At 36.6% G+C, this 20,242-nt stretch overlaps 1 protein-coding gene across 1 annotated transcript in view; it reads right to left on the bottom strand.

Moving 5' to 3' along the window:
• Positions 1 to 20,242, bottom strand: part of MYO9A (myosin IXA) — a 281,871-nt gene that overhangs the window by 4,889 nt on the left and 256,740 nt on the right. The window contains exons 42-43 of the mRNA XM_040643036.1: positions 2,949 to 3,151; positions 514 to 656 (exon numbers count right to left, since the gene is read on the bottom strand). Of these exons, the coding sequence (XP_040498970.1) occupies positions 514 to 656; positions 2,949 to 3,151 (346 nt within the window). The remainder of the gene's footprint in view (positions 1 to 513; positions 657 to 2,948; positions 3,152 to 20,242) is intronic.

Below are 20,242 nucleotides of genomic sequence, written 5' to 3'. Positions count from 1 at the left end.
AGTTATCCATTTCTACATATATCATTTAAGAATCAACCCCAAGAAGTCTGGAGTTCCACTACGCCATTAGGAGAGGCCTACAGCTGTCACTATCATTTAAAATACTGCCAAGATATGTAGTAATTCTATGTCTTCCTGAGACATGTCAGGTGGTTAAATACCTCCTTTGGTATAGGCCCATCTCTCAGCAGGGCGCAACTCCTATCAACCACCTTTAGAACATGGATCAAGGGTCAGTAAGACAGCGTATGTTGTGATCATTGGGTTTTCTCTGTGGTAAACAGAGGAGAAAACATTAAATTGACAAAAAACTGCATTACATTAAATGTTTGGTCTGATGAACAATATACAATGGAAGCTTCGCAAAGATCAGTATATTTTAACTCCTTAGGACTTTGTCACCCTCTCACATAAGGTCAGGCATTCTTGAAAGGGATTCTGTTTTAGCTTGGGAATCTTTATTCCTCTCTTGCAAAACAAATCTGGAGTCTTTGGTCTAATATGTTCATTTACCTGATTTCTCAGAGATGGCACCTTCAGACTCAATATTCAAATTTTCTGAGCTATCAGCAGTCCCAATGGAGGCCTCAGACTCAAGGGTTTCATCATCAGAAGCACGGGGTTCTAGTACAAGCATCTCAAACGTTAGCTCCTCCCTGTAAGATATAATCAAGAAATCCACTAGCGTTTGATAAGAAGAGGAAAGAAGACAACAGGAAAAAAAGACTTATGATGAAAGAAATTTAAGTAGCAAAACAGTCACATTTCCTACTGTTTCCATCCAACGTGGTGATAAAGACTGGTAAGCCACAAGGCTATAAACGCAAAGGCTGGGACCTATATTAGAGCAAAGAGTGAGGTGGGAAAAGATGCTGCAGCTGTAAGATATTTTGGTAAAATGAATTCTGGGCTGATAATAAAGAGATCGGGGTTCTAAACTCACTCTAAACTCATACATAATGCATTGGGAAAGTACTTTCCTCTCCCTGGACCTCAGCCTCCTCATCCACAAAACAGAGAGATGACATGAGATAATCTCTAAGATTCCTTCCAGCTCTTTAACTATTTTCCATGAACCCCCGGCACTAACTGACTACCGACGATATCCTCTACCGTAACCACAGAGAGACCTCTGACGAAGTAAAACACTGCTGATCTTTTCTGTCCTTTGCTGCTTACGCCACGTCCACTCACAGCATTCTCTACTCCTCTTCATCAGGCACCCACCTACCTCTCAGTTGTGCCCCCTTGCTCCCTCAAGTCTTGGTACTTGGTTCCTAAATCTTGCTTTCTCACTACTACTTGATGTTACCCTGATCTATGTCAATAAACACCTTCGTAAAAGCTCACTTCAGTACTCTCACACCGACGTGTCTTTGTGTCTGCTACTTCTAACCACCTTTCCTTCGTGTTATGTGGGCAACTTTCTCCAATGGGCAGATCTTAGAGTTTGTTGCTACCTGGAAATATACCAGCTCTGAGTCCCAAACTGTCCACAACCTCCTTATCCTTCCAATTCTTACTCCCTTTCTCATCAAGTCTCCTCTCTTTCAGAACCTTCTTAGCTTTGCTTCTACTCTACCTAGCTCAAACTATTCATCCTTCGATACCTTCAATACCATTTTCATCAAAATGGTAGTGAGGTCCTCTTTTCAAATCAGATAGCTAGCCCCTAGTCATTGTGCACCACTTCTGCCTTACTGTGTTCTGCACAGGTGAGCCCCAGCTGCTTTTTTATCTTAACAAAATTCTAAAATCAATCCTGAACGGCGAAAAGTACTTTAACAGACTCATATGTCCCCTAATGCATCAAGCTCTCAGACCTGGGATCCTGGAACTCAGGAACAAAAATCCCCTTAAAACTTTAAAGAGTCTCTGTTGTCAATAAGAACCAGTACACACCTCAAAAAGAACTGTGGCATGTCCATATTATCCCCAAGATGCAGCGTTACCGTTACCTACCCTTGCTCCAGTGATGGTAGAAGGCACAGAGCGGACTGTCTCTCTCCTAAATTGCAACCAATTTCCCTACCTTTATCCCAGCACCACTAGAGTTGCTGCCTTACCCTGACCATCCAGTTGGTGGCCCCACGGCTATACTGATCTTCAGATAATAACCTTCTTTAGGGAGTTCTTTTTCTTTTTTTAAGATTTTATTTGTCAGAGAGAGAGCAAGCGAGCGCAAGCAGGGGGAGCAGGAGGCAGAGGGAAAAGCAGGCTCCCCGCCCAGCAAGGAGTCCCATGCAGGCCTTGATCCCAGTATTCTGGGATCGTGACCTGAGCTGAAGGAAGACACTTAACCGACTGAGCCACGCAGGTGTCTCACTTTAGGGAGTTCTGAATAATACCCATTCTTGAAAGGGACTTTGTCTTAGCTCAGGAATCCTTACTCCTCCTTTTAAAGACCACTCTGTTCAATGAGGCTGGTCTCAGACCTGTCAGGAATCCTGGCTAAGACTGACACACCTTATCCCAGCCTTCTCCAGCACTTTCACTGAAGACGCTTCAGGTCTCCCTGCTCATGGAGCTTCCTTCGCTAACATGACAACTCTTCACGCTATTACCTGACTCCAGGCAACATGTCTTCGCCATCTTTGCATCCCCTGTATTACCTGATACAGTGCTTGACACAAGGGATATTTAATGAATAAGGAAAAATCAAGGGGCGCCTGGGTGGCTCAGTCGTTAAGCGTCTGCCTTCAGCTCAGGGCGTGATCCCGGCGTTCTGGGATCGAGCCCCACATCAGGCTCCTCCGCTGGGAGCCTGCTTCCTCCTATCCCACTCCCCCTGCTTGTGTTCCCTCTCTCGCTGGCTGTCTCTCTCTCTCTGTCAAATAAATAAATAATAAAATCTTAAAAAAAAAAAAAAGGAAAAATCAAGAGAGCACAGAATGAAGAAAATGAAAACGGGTAATAACTGGTAGCTCCCTTTCCTCCTGGAAACTCACTTCTCTTTCTGTAGGTTCTCGATCTGCTCAGTCAGTACCCTCTCCTCTTGCTGCATAGCTGCCTGCTGCTGTTCTGTGATGTCAGTCTCCATAGCTGCTTCACTAGTCAAGGTCTCTTCTGGGACATCAGACATGGAGGGCAACCGAGCTACAACAGGAGAGGATGGACTTGGATAGTTTCCTCGACGAAGTCGCCCCTTTCCCTGCAAAGAAAAATACGTGTTAGCAAGTAAACTGAGTGACCGCATTTAGGATAACAAGTGTACTTCCATCACACCAGGTGAAGGGTAGGAATAAATGGAAACATTCTGCAAGGCCTCAGATATTTAGAAGATACTGTCCATCAAACACATTTAGATTAAAAATTCCTTACAAGAGCACTGGAAAATGGACACTTCGGTGGATTGGGACTATAGGAACACATTATGCACTGAGAGGAGATTCTTTATTTAATCTAAGCTTTGTCCACTCCAAACTAAGTATCCACAAATAGCTATTCAAATTTAAATCAGTTAAAATTAAATAAAAGCAAAATTTTAGTTCTGTATTCATACTAGTCACATTTCAAGTGCTCAATAGCCACAGGTGGCTAGTGGCTACCCTACTGAACAGTGCAAGATACAGAACATTTCCATCATCCTACAAAGTTCGACGGACAACACTGCTCTGTAACTTTAACCTTGGAATGCACAATCTCTCTAGGAAGACTACAGAAACATGTCCTGAAAAGTCAGTTTCATTAAAAAAAAAAAGTCGTTTATATATCACAGGATGCTAGTGAGAGAGATTCTCTGAGAGCACCTCAAGAAATTTCCTTCTTGAGATCAGAGGGGAAAAAACTCTCATTGCTTTTAATTTGGTTACCTTGTATATGACGTTAGCGTCTGATAATACCAGACTAGGTATTTCAGATTAAACCTCCTGCTGAGAGCAACTGGACCAAACATAAAAAACCCAAAATATTCTTGAAGGCACTACAGAGCTAGTTAACAAAGCAAACCAAAGAGAGGCTAGTTCGGCATTCAGGGCTAATCTAAATTTAAGAAGAGGTGGCTGAGAATCTAAGCAGAGCTTCTGAGAGACTACAGCAGGGGTCAGCAAACTATGGCCCTGGGCCAAATCTGGCCTTGTGCCCGATTTTGTAAATAAAGCTTTACTGAAATATATTCATGCTCATCAATTCACACGTTGTCTAGGCTCTTCCCACGAACAACGGCAGCATTGACTGTTGCATCAAAGACTGTATGGTCCACAAAGCCTAAAATATTTACTCTCTGGTCCTTTACAGAAAAAGTTTGCCAATCCCTGGGGTAGAAATAAAAACTGGAGTCCAGACCCACACAAGGGTATGGACTGCTGCCTGGTAAATCCTCCATGCCTGACACTGGGATCCCCACGGTTTGCATCCTAAACATAAGTGTAAGCTGAAATAACAGTCCTTGCGGACACTGTCGCCTAGCTTCAAGTCATTTGAATGGTCCAGAAAACTGTAATTCCTAAAACTGGATTGAAGTACCCCAGATTGCTAGTGCCCTAAAACAGAAAAAAATGAAAACATGCCTTGGAGGAAAATCATATCCTCTCAGGCCTCAAAATATTTTTACAAATAGTTTTTCAAATATTATTTATGACACATAATCAAAGGTAACCAAGCACAAAAGGAGACAAGACAATGTAAATGAAAACTAGTGGAAACAACAAAACCCAGAAACCCTCAATGACTCCAGATATTGTGGCTACCAGACAGACTTAAAATAACCATGCTGAAGGAGATAGAAAGACATAGTTGAAATAGTAGACTGGAAGTTAAGTCAGAAGAAAATACAAAGAATCAAACAGAGAAAACAAAATTTTTCCTGAAAAAATTCAGAAAAGAGGGTAAAAGAGAGGACACAGTAAAAATATCTACCACATGTAAAAAGAACAGAAGACGAGAGTGATCCTGTAGAATACTGAAGAGATAATGACACAGCATTTTTCAAAACCAATTAAAGATATCAATCTACTGACTAAAGAAAGCCTTCAAACTCTAAGGAAGATAAATAAAAAGAAGTCCATACACAGACACAACTGCTAAAAATTAAAGGCAAGACATAATCTTAAGATTTATTTATTTATGACAGAGAGAGCAAGAGGGTGAGCAGGGGAAGGAGCAGAGGGAGAGGGACAAGAAGACTCAGTGATGAGCACAGAGCCTAATGTAGGGCTCAATCTCATGACCCTGAGATCATGACCTGAAATCAGGAGTCAGAATGCCTAACTGAGTCACCCAGGCACCCTAAGGTAAGAGATAATCTTAAAAGTAGTCAGAAAAAAAGTACACCTGCAACAAGGACACAGAGTTAATATTCAGAAATCAGTTAAATTTCTATATACTAATAATGAAGTAGCAGAAAGACAAATTAAGAAAACAATTCCACTTTCAATTGCATCTAAAAGACTAAAGTACCTGGGAATAAATTTAATGAAAGAGGTGAAAGATCTGTACTCCAAAAACTATATAACACTGATGAAAGAAGCTGAAGATGACACAAGTGGAAAATATATTCCATGCTCATGGACTGGAAGAATTAGTATCGCTAAATGTCCATACTACTCAAAGCAATCTACAGAGTCAATGCGATCTCTATCAAAATAGCAAAGCATTTTTCACAGAACTAAAACAAATACTAAAATTTCTAGGGAATCATAAAAGACCCTGAATAGCCAAAGCTATCTTGAGAAAGAACAAAAAAACTGGAGGTACCACAATTCCAGATTTCAAGATACTACAAAGCTGCAGTAATAAGAAACTGTATGGTATTTGCATAGATCAACGGAACATAACAAAGAGTCCAGAAACAAACCCATCTCATATGGTCAATTAATTTACAACAAAGGAGGCAAAAATATACAACAGGAAAAAGACTGTCTCTTCAACAAATGGTGCTGGGAAAACTGGACAGTTACATGCAAAAAAATGAACTGCACCACTTTCTCACACCAGACACAAAAATAAACTCAAAATGGATTAAAGACCTAAATGTGAGACCTGAAACCATAAAACTCCTAGAAGAGAACACAGGCAATAATTTTCCTGACATCGGCCATAGCAACATTTTTCTAGATATGTCTCCTAAGGTAAGGGAAACAAAAGCAAAAATAAATACTAGGACTACATCAAAATAAAAAGCCTTTGCACAGTGAAGGAAATCAGCAACAAAACAAAAGGGGTTAATATCCAAAGTACAGAAGGAACTTACACAATTCAAAACCAAAACACAAATAATCCAATTTAAAAATGGGCAGAGGACCTGAATGGACATTTTTCCAAAGAAGACACACAAGTGGCCTACAGACATGTGAAAAGTTGCTCAACATCACTCATCATCAGGGAAATGCAAATCAAAACCACAATGAGATACCATCTTGCACCTGTCAGAATGGCTAGAATCAAAAAGACAAGAAATAACAAGTAGTGGAGAAAAAAGGACCTTCTTACACCACTGGTGGGAATGTAAATTGGTACAGCCACTTTGGAAAACAGTATGGAGGGTCCTCAAAAACTTAAAAGTAGGACAACCATATGATCCAGTAATTCTACTACTGAATATTCACCCTCCCCAAAAAATGAAAACACTAATTTGAAAAGATACATGCATCCCTATGGTTATTCTAGCATTAATTTACAATAGCAAAATTATATAAGAAGCCCAAGTGTCCATTGATTGATAAATGGATAAAGAAGTAATGGAATATTATTCAGTCATAAAAAAGGATGATATCTTGCCACTTGTGACAACTGGATGGAACTAGAGGGTATCATGCTAAGTGAAAAAGTCAGATAAAGACAAAGTCATGATTTCACTTATATATGGAATCTAAAAAACAAAGCAAATGAATAAACAAAAAGCAGAATCAGACCTATAAATATAGAGAACAAACTGATGGCTGCCAGAGGGAAGGGGGCAGATCGATGAGTTAAGGAAAGTGGAAGATCCAGGCTTCCAGTTGTGGACTGTATAAGTCACGGGGACGGATGGTACAGCACAGGCAACGTCGTCAGTGGTACCGTAACTACCCGTAATAGCACTGCATACACCTGTGGTGAGCATAGAACATATACTTGTTGAATTACTATGTTGTACACCCAAACTAATGTAACACTGTGTGTTAACTATACTCAAAACAATTATTAACTGAGTTATGAAATGGAAAACTATATATACACATGCAAATAAAAAAACTATGAGGTTCAAAGATTACTTTTCAACAGAAATAATGGAAAACAAAACACAACAGATGGTATGTTTACAGTGATGAAAGGAAAGAAACTGCCAATCTAGAATTCTACGCAGAGCAAAACCACCTTCAAGAATGAAGTTGAAATAAAGACATTTTTAGACAGACTAGGACAGAATGCGTCACCAACACAACTGCACTAAAGGGCATATAAAAAATGAAGAGAAGCTAGGGTGATAAATGAAGAGGAAGGAAAACAGAAAACATGTGAGTAATTTTGAATGAATATTGATTACATAAAACATAAGAATAATGTATTGGATTTAAAGTATACAGATAATTAAAAATAACAACAGCAACTATACCACATAATAGCTGAAGCATATGAAAGTCCTTACATCATCCGAGAAAGATAAAAGTACAAATTAACAGACTTTGATGTCAAAGATTTATGTCGTAATCTTTAGGTTAACTATTAAAAAAAAAGAGTAAAAAAGTGTAAAACTTGAAACTAACAAGAGAAAAAATGGAATAAAAAGTAATCAAAAGAAAAAGGCAAAACAAAAAAACCTAAAAAAAAGGCAATAAAGAAAAGGAACATGTATCAGGAAGGAATAAAAAGCACAAAATAAAATAGATTTAAATCCCAATATATCAGAGATTACATTAAATGTAAATAGCGTCAATGTTCTAGTTGAAATCTAAAAACCGTCAGACTGTCTTAGTAAAGAAAACCCAAGTATATGAAGTTTATGAGGGACACATATAAAACGTAAGAATTCAGAAAGGCTGAAAGTAAAAAGATGGGAATAAAAGACACAGCATGTCTAATCAAAAGAAAACTGGTGTAGCTATATAAATTATAGACAAAGTAAACTTTAAGGTAAGAAGTGTTACCTGTGATGAAGAGGGATATTCCACAATGACAAAAGCTCAAATTATGAAGAAGATAGAAGACTTCCAAATTTGGAAGTACCTAAGAAATGCCTTCTGAAAATTTAAAGTAACGTACTGACAGAAATACTCAAAGAAATAGACAAAGCTATAACTAGCACAGAAAAAACAAATGGGTACACACAAACCAGTAACGCTACAGAATGGAACCACTTGATAAATATAAGTGATATAACAGACATAAAGAATTCAGTATCTAACAACCTCAGAATATTCTCTATTTAAAAGCACATACAGCAAGAAAATAAATTTCCAAGGGGTTAAAATAATTTATCTGACCTTTACAGTAATTTAAAATAAATTTCCTGATAGTATCACCACAAAAAGAAAACTAAAAATCCCTATATATTCAGCAATTAAGAAACAGACTTTAAAATATCCATGGACAAAGAAGAAATCACAATGGAAATTAGAAATTATTTTGAACAACAGTATTAAAATACGTAAGATACACTTTAACACTGCCTACCTTAAAGTTATAGCCTTACGTGCATACATTAGAAAAGAAGAAAGATTAAAAATTAAAGAGATAAGCATCAATTTCAGGAAACTAGGTAAAGAATAACAAAGTAAACCAAAGGAGAAAAAAGGAAACAAAGATAAGAGTAAATGAACATTAGAAAAAACAGGATCAAAGCCAATATGTAACTTTTTGAAAAGACTAATAAAAAGTTTAAAACCCTAGCAAGACTGATGAAGAAAAAATAAGAATTCACAGATAACCAAAGGCAGGAATGAAAAAAGGGACACTACTACAAATCTTGTAGATATGAAAAAGTTAAGAGGCTACTACGAACTACTTTGTCAGTAAATCTGAAAGTTTATATGAAGTGGAGAAATTTCCACAAAAATCCAAGTAATTAATAATGTCAAAGAAGAAATTTAAAAATGTGAAAAATCTTATAAAATGAATCTATAATTTAAAACTTTTCCAGAAAGAAAACTCCGGGCCCAGATGATTTTACTAGCAAACCACAAGACAAATTCTTCCACAAAAGTTTTTTAAAAAAGAANNCTTTCCCACCTCATTTTTAGAGGCCAGCATTACTTTCATATCTGAACATAACAAGGATATTAAAAGGACTATTACAGGATAATTTTACTCACTACCACAGGTGCAAAAATCCTAAAAACTATAAACCTAATCAGGCAATATATAAGAAGGATATTGGCACAAGACTAGTTGGTTTATTGCAGTGATATGTAAATGATGGTTTAACATCAGAAATTCACTGTGTGTGTGTGTATACATATATTTTATTGATAAAATAGTCTAATGAACACCAAATTACATATAGTAACAGCAATTCATAAAATTCAACATAAAATCATAGTAACAACTCTTAGAAAACCAGGAATAAAAGCGAACATACTTAAAAGCATCTCCAAAAACTCTATAGCAAACATCATACTTTGTGATAGAAGACTAAAAGCTTTCCCACTGAGTGTGGGAACATGCCAAGAATGATCCCTATCAGTACTTCCTTTCTACATGGTACTGGAGGTTCCAGCTGATGTAAGAGAAAGAAATAAAAGGCATAAAGACTGTAAAAGACGAAATGAAGCTATCATTATTCAAGAACAATATGATTCTAGTGGTAAAAAATTCAAACAAATCCACAGAAGAATTATTAGGATAAGTGAGTTCAGAAAGGTCTCCAAATACAAGATGAAAAATACTAAAATAATTGTATTTAATGAGCAACAGATAAAAAAAAATTAAATAACATTTATAATTGTATTAAAAATATTAAAATCCTAGTAATAATTCAAACTAAAGATATGTAAAACAGCTACACACAAACTTTAAAACATTTTTGAGAGGAACTGGTCTATATGGAGAGAGAAATCATGTTCATAGATGGGAACAATATTGTAAAAAAGTCAATTCTCCCTAAAGCAATCTATTAATTCAATGGAATCTCGGTAAAAATCCCAAGAGAATTTTTGTGAAGCTGATTCATAAAGAGCCAAGAACAATCAAAACACTACTGAAGAAGGAGGTAGGATGACTTGTTCCAGCAGATGTTTTTAGAAAGCTATAGTAACTAAAACAGTGGTATTGGTACAAGGTCAAAACAGCAGAGAAACTGATCCATGCATATACAGACTCTTGATTTATAATAAAAGGGGAACTTCATGACAGTATGGAAAGAATGTTTTTTATTTTTTTATTTTTTATTTATTTCATTTTTTTTAGAGCAAGACAGCAAGCACGTGGGGTGGGGAGGGAGAGGGAGAGAGACAATCTTAAGCAGGTTCTTGGCCAGGTGTGGAGCCCGATGTGGGGTTAGATCTGACAACCCCGAGATCATGACCTGAGCTGAAATCAAGAGTCGGACGCTTAACTGACTGAACCACCCTGGCGCACCAAGAATATTTTTTAAATAAATGGTTCTGGAAAAACTGGATATCCATGTGGAAATATAAAGATCACTGCCTTCATTTTAGCACATACAAAAATTGTTTCCAGGTGGACTGGATACCTAAATACCAAAGGCAAAACAATAAAGCTTTTAAAAGATAATAAATATGATCTTTATCAGGTAATAAAAAAATTCTCACACATGACCCTAAAAGTAAAGACTGATAAATTCCACTACATTAAAATTAAGAACCTCTGGTTAATCAAGATACCTTTAAGAGTGGAAGAAAAAATCTGTAACAGAAGTAACCAGAATACATAAAGAACTCCTACAGATCACACAAAGACAGCCCAATTAGAAAAATGGGCAAGGGATGTGAATAGGTCCTTCACAAAAGAGGATACCCAAATGGCCAATATACTTATGAAAAGGTGTTTAAGCACATTAGAGTCACAGCATAAATGCAAATTAAACCACTCTGACACACCCATTAAAATGGCTAAAATGAAGGAATCTGGCGATATATGTAATGGAGTAGAACAAGTGGGAACCCTCCCTCATACACTCCCAGTATAGTACAACCATGTTGGGAAAAAAGTTCACTATTATGTAACTAATGTTGATGATACATGTTATCTGTGACCCAGTAATTCCACTTCTATGTATCATCAACAAAAATATGTGCATGTCTCCATCAAAACCACATGTGTCAGAACGTTCATAACGGCATTATTCATAATTCCCCAAAACATAAGCCTAAAGTCCTTCAACACTAGAATGGATACACTGTGGTATACATATATACTAGGATACTATATAGTTAACAGCAATGAGCTGCAACTAACTACCAAAATAGGGATAAGGCTTACACACATAACACTGAGTAAAACAGATCAGATATAAAAGAATACATGTTATGATTCCATTTTTATAAACTCCAAAACAGGCAAAACTATAGTGTTCAGAGATACATACAACAACAAATAGAACAGAGAAAGTGATTAACATAAAACTCAGGTTATTGTTTACCTTGGGAGGGCGAGAAGGGACTGTGTTTGGAAAGAGAAAGAGGAGAGCCTCTGGGGGTGCTGGCAATGTTCTATTTCTTGACCTAAGGGTGGTATTTAGATAGTCCCTTTATAATTCATTAAAATATGTATGTATGCTTCTGTGCTTTTTCTGTGTTTTATTTCACAATAAAAAAGATATTTTAAGAAGTCCTTTTCAAAGTTAGCTATTTATGCAAATATACCGGTATCTTTTGAATAACATGGGAAAATAAATTGACAGATTTCTGAGTTGATTTTGGGAAGAAAGGAGGAAGATATGCTGTCTCAGAAACAGAAACTGATGTCTATAGCCCAGGTGGTGAGGTGAAAGTGGAGGGCAGCTCTAAGGGCATTCAGGCTAACTCTTCTAAATTTATGCATTTTAAAACATACAGCAGAATGAAAATCTTGTATTGGATTTAAAGTATACAGATAATTAAAAATAACAAGAGAATTACAAGATTGCTATTCCACTTTCAGTTCTGAGTTCAAAAAGTAAAGGATATATTAAGAAAAAGGCCCTCAAAATAAAAGATCAGTCGGCAAATTTAACAAAGGATGACTCAGAAGAAGACGGCACTGTGGAACTGAGGAAGAGAACAGGATTTGGAGTTAGTATCAACACAGACTCCATTATAACTGGTCACAACCACATTATACATTTTAGGACATCTTGATTTTGACTATTTTAATGAAGCCAAATGAATGACTAAAACATAATGTAATACAAATGCCTCAGGGAACTAGAAAAATCTGAACTTATTCCTACTACACACTTACCAGTATTCAATAGAAGAGTTGCCTTTGTTCAGTGTTCATACTATCATCTAGCCGACTAAGTAGTTCAGCATGGGTTAGCTAGGAATTACTTAAGAGAGCAAAGAAAATCAAAAAGGCTATTCAGGCCTACGTTCTAATCAGCATTAAACAAAGATGAAGGAAAAGTTGAAACCCCTACAGCTCAGTTCTCTTACAAGGTCAAAGAAAGTCCTTTTTAAAGTTGATTACATACAGCTTTTAGAAACATGGAAATGGAAAACTGCTAATATTGTGTTAAAAGTTGGACATAAATTTGCATACTGTACGGCTTTTTTTTTTTTAATCTGCAAACATACCAAATTATTAACACTAGTTTGAGTGGAATAATATCCTTTATTCTCTATACTTTTCTGTACTTTCAAACTTTCCCATAATCGGCATGACTTTTTTTTTAAATGTAATTTTTTTTTCAGAGCAATGTTCACTTGCATATTCTCTTTTAGTGGTTTTACCCGTAACTGGTTTTCTCCCATCTATGCAAAAGTCAACCAGGTGAAAAAGGCAAATGTTTTCCTGGCATTAGAATAAAAATATATTTGACCTCATGGACTCTCTGAAGAGTCAGGAGTTAACACGTTAAGCAGCGGTCAGTGAAACCTTTGTTCGTTTCTCACTAGGTAAGAGGTCTTTCCCTATTTATTTACAGGAGGAGCTTCTTATTAATTTAGGGAAAATCAGACCTTGTAACATGAGTTGTAGATATTTTCTTAGGATGTGTCATTTCCCTTTTGCCTTGCTTATGGTCATTTCTATCAGACGGTAATACTTTGTATCTATCTATGCTGATGAACTACCAACTTTTCTTTTAATGGTTTTGTATAATAGCAAAACCTCTCTACTCCAAGACTACAGTATATTTTTCTCTCATAATAGGGATTTTATTGGTTTGATTGATCACACACTTTATGAACAATTTATACACAATTCTTCAGGCAAATTCCAAATATAAAGTCAAATTGCAGTCCTTTTCTGAGAACTTAATTCAATGATTTTCCAGCTTAAACATCAGAGATAAATTATTCCTAAAATCAAGATATCTACTATAATTACCTGCAGATCTGAAGTCTGACTAATCCAGGTTTCAATATCATACATAATATTCAAATTTCCAATCCAAGTTCTAGGAAAAGCTGGACTACCACTACCAAAAATGTCACAGAAAACACACAATTCTCACAGATCAGGGAGTAGTTTAAGACATTATAGAGAGTTAACTATTTTCAATTTTTAAAAAAATTTATATATTTTCCTGATCTTAAGGGAAAGGCTTCCAGCTTTTCCCCATTGAGAATATTTGCTGTAGGCTTTTCATAGATGGTTTTTATGAAATTGAGGAATGTACCCTCTAGCCCTACACTCTGAAGGGTTTTAATCAGGAAAGGATGCTGTATTTTGTCAAATGCTTTTTCTGCATCTATTGAGAGGATCATATGATTCTTGACTCGATATGATTTATCATACTGATCGATTTGCGAATGTTGAACCACCCTTCCATCCCAGGGATGAACCCCACTTGGTCATGATGGATAATCCTTTTAATGTACTGTTGGATCCTATTAGCTAGGATCTTGTTGAGAATTTTGGCGTCCATATTCATCAGAAATATCGGTCTGTAATTCTCCTTTTTGATGGGGTCTTTCCCTGGTTTGGGGATCAAGGTAATACTGGCCTCACAGAATGAGTTTGGTAGTTTTCCTTCTGTTTCTATTTTTTGAAACAGCTTCAGGAGAATAGGTATTATTTCTTCTTTGAATGTTTGGTAGAATTCCCCAGGAAAACCGTCCGGGCCTGGAGTTTTGTTATTTGGAAGGTTGTTTATCACTGACTCAATTTCTTCATAATTAATTGGCCTGTTTAAGAAATCAATTTCTTCCTTTTTCAATCTTGGTAGTTTATAGGTTTCCAGGAAGGATTCCATCTCTTCCAGATTGCTTAGTTTATTGGCATATAGCTGTTGATAAAAATTTCTAATAATCCTTCCAATTTCAATGGTGCTCGTCGTGACCTCTCCTTTTTCATTCATAATTTTAATAATCTGGGTCCTTTCTCTTTTCTTTTGGATAAGTCTTGCCAGTGGTCTGTCAATTTTATTGATTCTCTCAAAGAACCAGCTTCTAGTCCTGTTGATCTGCTCTACTGTACTTCTGGTTTCTGCTTGATTGATTTCAGCTCTAATTTTGGTCAACTGCTTCCTCGTGCGTGGATTAGGCCTGTCCCTCTGTTGCTGTTCCAGCTTCTTGAGGTGAGAATATAAAAACTGCATTTTAGATTTTTCTATTCTTTTGAGTGAGGCTTGGATGGCTATGTATTTCCCCCTTAGGACTGCCTTTGCAGTATCCCATAGGTTTTGGACTGTTGTATTTTCATTCTCATTGGTCTCCATAAATTGTTTAATTTGATTTTTGATTTCCTGGTTTATCGAGTCATTCCTGAGCAGGATGGTTCTTAGTCTCCAAGTGTTTGAGTTTCTTCCAAATTTTTCCTTGTGGTTGAGTTCCAATTTCAGAGCGTTGTGGTCTGAGAATATGCAGGGGATAATTTCAATCTTTTGGTATCGGTTGAGACCTGTTTTGTGTCCCAGAACATGGTCTATTCTTGAGAATGTTCCATGGGCATTAGAATAGAATGAGTATTCTTTGGTTCTGGGGTGTAGTGTTCTATATATATCTATGAGGTCCAACTCGTCGAGTATGGCATTCAAAGCCTTTGATTCTTTGCTTAGTTTTTGCCAGGGTGTTCTGTCTATTTCTGAGAGTGGAGTGTTGAGGTCCCCTACTATTAATGTATTTTTATTTATATGTCTCTTTATTCTGGTTAAGAGTTGGCTTGTGTATCTTGCTGCTCCCCTGTTGGGGGCATATATATTTATAATTGTCATATCCACTTGTTGAATACTTCCCTTAAGAATAATATAGTGCCCTTCTGCATCTCTAACTATAGTCTGTAGTTTAAAATCCAATTTATCTGATATGAGAATTGCTACCCCAGCTTCAAACCAGGAAAAAACATCCAGTGGAAAAAGGACAGTCTCTTCAATAAATGGTGCCGGGAAAACTGGACAGCTACATGCAAAAGAATGAAACTTGACCACTCTCTCACACCATACACAAAGATAAACTCCAAGTGGATGAAAGATCTCGATGTGAGACAAGAATCCATTAAAATCCTAGAGGAGTACATAGGCAGCAACCTCTTTGACATCGGCCACAGCAACTTTTCTCATGACACATCTCCAAAGGCAAGAGAAACAAAAGAAAAAATGAACTTGTGGAACTTCATCAAGATAAAAAGCTTCTGCACTGCCAAGGAAACAGTCAAAAAAACTAAGAGGCAGCCCACGGAATGGTAGAAGTTATTTGCAAATGACACTATAGATAAAAGACTGGTATCCAAGATCTACAAAGAACTTCTCAAACTCAATACACGAGAAAAAAATAATCAAATCAAAAAATGGGCAGAAGATAGGAATAGACACTTTTCCAATGAAGACGTACAAACGGCTAACAGACCCATGAAAAAATGTTCAAAATCGTTAGCCATCAGGGAAATTCAAATCAAAACCACATTGAGATACCACCTTATGCCAGTTAGAATGGCAAAATGGACAACGCAAGAAACAACAAATGTTGGAGAGGATGTGGAGAAAGGGGATCCCTCTTACACTGTTGGTACAGCCAATCTGGAAAACAGTGTGGAGTTCCCTTAAAAACTTAAAAATTGAGCTACCCTATGATCCAGCCATTGCACTACTGGGTATTTATCCCAAAGATACAGACGTAGTGAAGAGAAGGGCCATATGCACCCAAATGTTCATAGCAGCATTGTCCACAATAGCTAAATTGTGGAAGGAGCCGAGATGCCCGTCAACAGATGACTGGATTAAGAAGATGTGGTCCATATATACAATGGAATATTACTCAGCCATCAAAACGAACGATTTCTCAACATTTGCTGCAACATGGACGGGACTGGAGGAGATAATGCTAAGCGAAATAAGTCAAGCAGAGAAAGACAATTATTATATGGTTTCACTCATTTATGGAACATAAGAAGTAGGATGATTGGTAGAAGAAAGGGAAGAAGAAATGGGGTAAACAGAAGGGGGAATGAACCATGAGAGATTATGGACTCTGGGAAACAAACTGAGGGCTTCAGAGGGGAGGGGGGTGGGGGAATGGGATAGGCTGGTGATGGGAATTAAGGAGGGCACGTATTGCATGGTGCACTGGGTGTTATACGCAAGTAATGAATCATGGAACTTTACATCAAAAACTAGGGATGTACTGTATGGTGACTAACATAATATAATAAAAAAATATTACTTAAAAAAAAAGAAATGTGAACATAAGCACTGAGTCCAGCAGTGCCCAATAAAATTTTTGAGATTAAAAAAATTATATATTTTTAATTTTTTCCCCAAGTTTTTATTTATATCCCAATTAACATATAGCATAATATAGTTTCAGGTATAGAATTTAGTGACTCATCACTTACATACAACACCTGGTGCTCAACGCAAGTACCCTCCTTAATACCCATCACCTATTCAGTCCCCCCCACCTCCTCTCCAGTAAGCATCAATTTAACCAAAAAAAAAAAAAAAAAAGAAAAAGAAAGAAACAACAGGTGTTGGCAAGGATGTGGAGCAAAAGGAATCCTCGTGCAGTGTTGGGATTACAAACTGGTGTAGTATAACCACTGTGGAAAACGGTATACGGGTTCCTCAAGAACTTAAAAATAGAGTTACCCTATAATCCAGCAATCGCATTACTGGGTATTTACCCAAAGAATACGGAAACACTAATTCAACAGGAAACATGCATCCCAATGTTTATAGCAGCATTATTTCCAATAGCCCAGGTATGGAAGCAGTCCAAGTATCCACTGACTGATGAATGGATAAGGAAGATGTGGTATATAGATACAATGGAATATTTAGCCATTAAAAAGAATGAAATCTAGCCATTTGCAATGACTTGGATGGAGCTAGAGAATATAATGCAAATGAAGTAAGTCAGAGAAAGACAAATACCAAATGATTTCACTCATATGTGCAATTTAAGAAACAAAATAAACCAGCAAAGGGGAAAAGAGAGAGACAAACCAAGAAACAGACTCTTAACTAAAGAACAAACTGATGGTTACCAGAGGGGAAGTGGGTGGGAGGAATGGGTGAAATAGGTGATGGGGGTTAAGGAGTGCACTTATCATGATGAGCCCTGGATTAAAATTAAAACTTAAAAAAGATAAGCCTCCTTCCTTGTTTATGAAAATCTGATCTTTGGTCAATGTTGTAGCTGCAGGATCCCTGGAAACCCGGTAACAGCATGAAAATGATGTTATTAAATACACTGCCTCTGGCAAAAATTACCTTGATTGGTAAACTGCATCTAGAGAAGAAGCAATGATAAATAAATTATAAATATCTGGTCAAAAGCCATTTATCTGGACTTCCCTGAGTGTGCAGTCTATTGTAATTAGACACATTCCTCGCAGGGACCTTGGAAACTATGTCTATGGAATTTTACAAAAGACACTGATTTCCATGGAGGCATGAAACTTCCAAGGCAGAATGGATCTGCACTCACTAAGTTTGGGTCTCTTTTTTTTTTTTTTTGCACCTGAGCTGTGACTTGGGAGCTAAAGATAACTAAGTCCTTGATGGTTGTATGGCAGCATGGACTGCTACAAGGACTCTGGCACAAGAGGAAGACCTTATGCTGTCTGCTGGCATGCTATGCTTCCTGTCTCACATCCTTCTAAGTGATTCCGATGCCAAGTGAAGCCCATGGTAGCCTTACAAGTCTGAAATTAAAGTCTAAGAAGATACCCCTTCTCCGTGCTGTTGGGTATTAGAACAATAACAGAACTGCAACAGAACAGAAAGAACTGACACCCCTATAAAATTTAGTCTTCCTTTCCAAATGCAATTGTTAGAGCCTGCTTTTGTAATTCTTGGGGTTTTAAGACTTTCTTGGTATTTTATGTTGGTTTTATGAACCCTACATATACTGTATTTTTTCCCATACATACATTACAATAATAAAGTTTAATTTATAAATTAGGCACATGCACATGCACACACAAATACAAATGGGCATTTTTCTTCCATTATATTATCCAATTGGTTGCATATATTAAAGTTATTAACTATTAACTGTGCCCAGACACTCTACTGAATTCTCTTAAAATCTGTAAATTGTTTTTTAGTTTTCTTGAGTCTTATATACAATTAGAATAGATATAGTGATAATTACAATTCTTAAGTTCTGTACCCCTGATTCCTTTTTATCATCTAGTTGCATGAGCTAGTACCTCTAAACAATGTCAAATAACAGTGGGGATAATGGACATCCTTGCCTTTTCCTGATTTTAATCAGAATGCTTCCAGTGTTTCTCCACTAAGTAATACGCTGGCTTTGGGGTTGAGACAGATATATTTTACCATGCTAAGGAATTACAGATATACCCCTATTTTAATAAGAATTAAAAAAAATAATACCTATATAATTATATCAAATGCCTTTTAAATATCTAATCAGGATCAATTAACACGGTGAATTATGTTAACAGTTACCCCAATATAGAATCACCCTTTCATTCCTAGGTTATATCCCACTTGGTCAAGGTTTATGTTTATGGGCTACTGAGTTATGCTTGCTACTATTTTAACTTGCAATTAACTTGTAATAAATGAACCAGTTCTAAATTTATATATCAAGTATCTTAATGATACACACACAAACACACACACAAATCAATGTGTCAAGTGCTGTTCTTATGACTTTATGAATATGAACTCATTTAACTCTGTGAGTTTGGTAGTATTAACCCCAATTTATAGATGAGAAAACTGAGGCATGGAGATTAAATGACTTGTCCATCACACAATAGCTAGTAAATTGGCGATGGGATTCATACACAAAAGTCTAATTCAGAGCCCATCCCGTACTCTGTTGCCTTTAAATTTTTTGTGTGCAAAAGATTAGCTAGATTAGCTAATGATTTGTTTTTCAGAGAATCAACTTTATTAGTTTCACCAATTTTTGATGTTTCTAATGTATTTCCTGTCGTTACCTTATTTCCTTCTTTCTCCTTTCCTCAGGTTTATTTTGTTGTTCTAACTTCTTCATTTAGATGTTTACTTTTTCTTGTTAAGTTCCAAAGGCAAAAAAACTTCCTTTGAACACTTTAGCTACATACCCCAGGAACTCAGGATAGTGTTTTTATTGTAATTTCTAAATTACTCAATAATTTCCTCTTTGTCTTTGAGGTTTTTCTTGTGGCCTGATTTTTTCCCAAAGACTTATTATTTTATTTAACTTTTATTATGAGATATTTTATACTTAAAGATAATACAAAATTTACAAGTACAGTTTCAAAGATAATAAAACAAATACCTGTGTGGCCACTACCCAGATACTGAAGTGTTGTGGCCCCATTTTGAGAATATTCCATGGGCAGCCAAAAAAGTGTACATTTTCTCTTTGTGGATATATAATTACACGTATAGTAGTACCCCCTTATTTGTGAGGGATACATTCCAGTGCCACCAGTGGAGGCCTAAAACCATGGATAATACTGAACCCTATATATACTATATTTTTTCCCATACATACATTACAATAATAAAGTTTAATTTATAAATTAGGCACAATAAGTGACCAACAATTATAACAATATACTGTAATAAAGTTATCTGAATGTGGTCTTTCTCTCTCTCAAAATATCTTATTATACTCTACTTACCCTTTTTCTTGTGATGATGGGAGATGATAAAACGCCTATGTGATTGAGATAAAGGGAGTTGAATGATGTAGGCACTTTAGCATTGGGCTACTACTACCTTCTGTTATATGTCAGGAGGATCGCCTGCTTCAGGACC

This window comes from Ursus maritimus, unplaced genomic scaffold (genome assembly GCF_017311325.1).
Source record: "Ursus maritimus isolate PB19 unplaced genomic scaffold, ASM1731132v1 scaffold_27, whole genome shotgun sequence".
Classification (NCBI taxonomy): Eukaryota; Metazoa; Chordata; class Mammalia; order Carnivora; family Ursidae; genus Ursus; species Ursus maritimus.
Note: the sequence above shows the minus strand (reverse complement) of the source record. Positions and strands in the feature narration are given on the sequence as shown.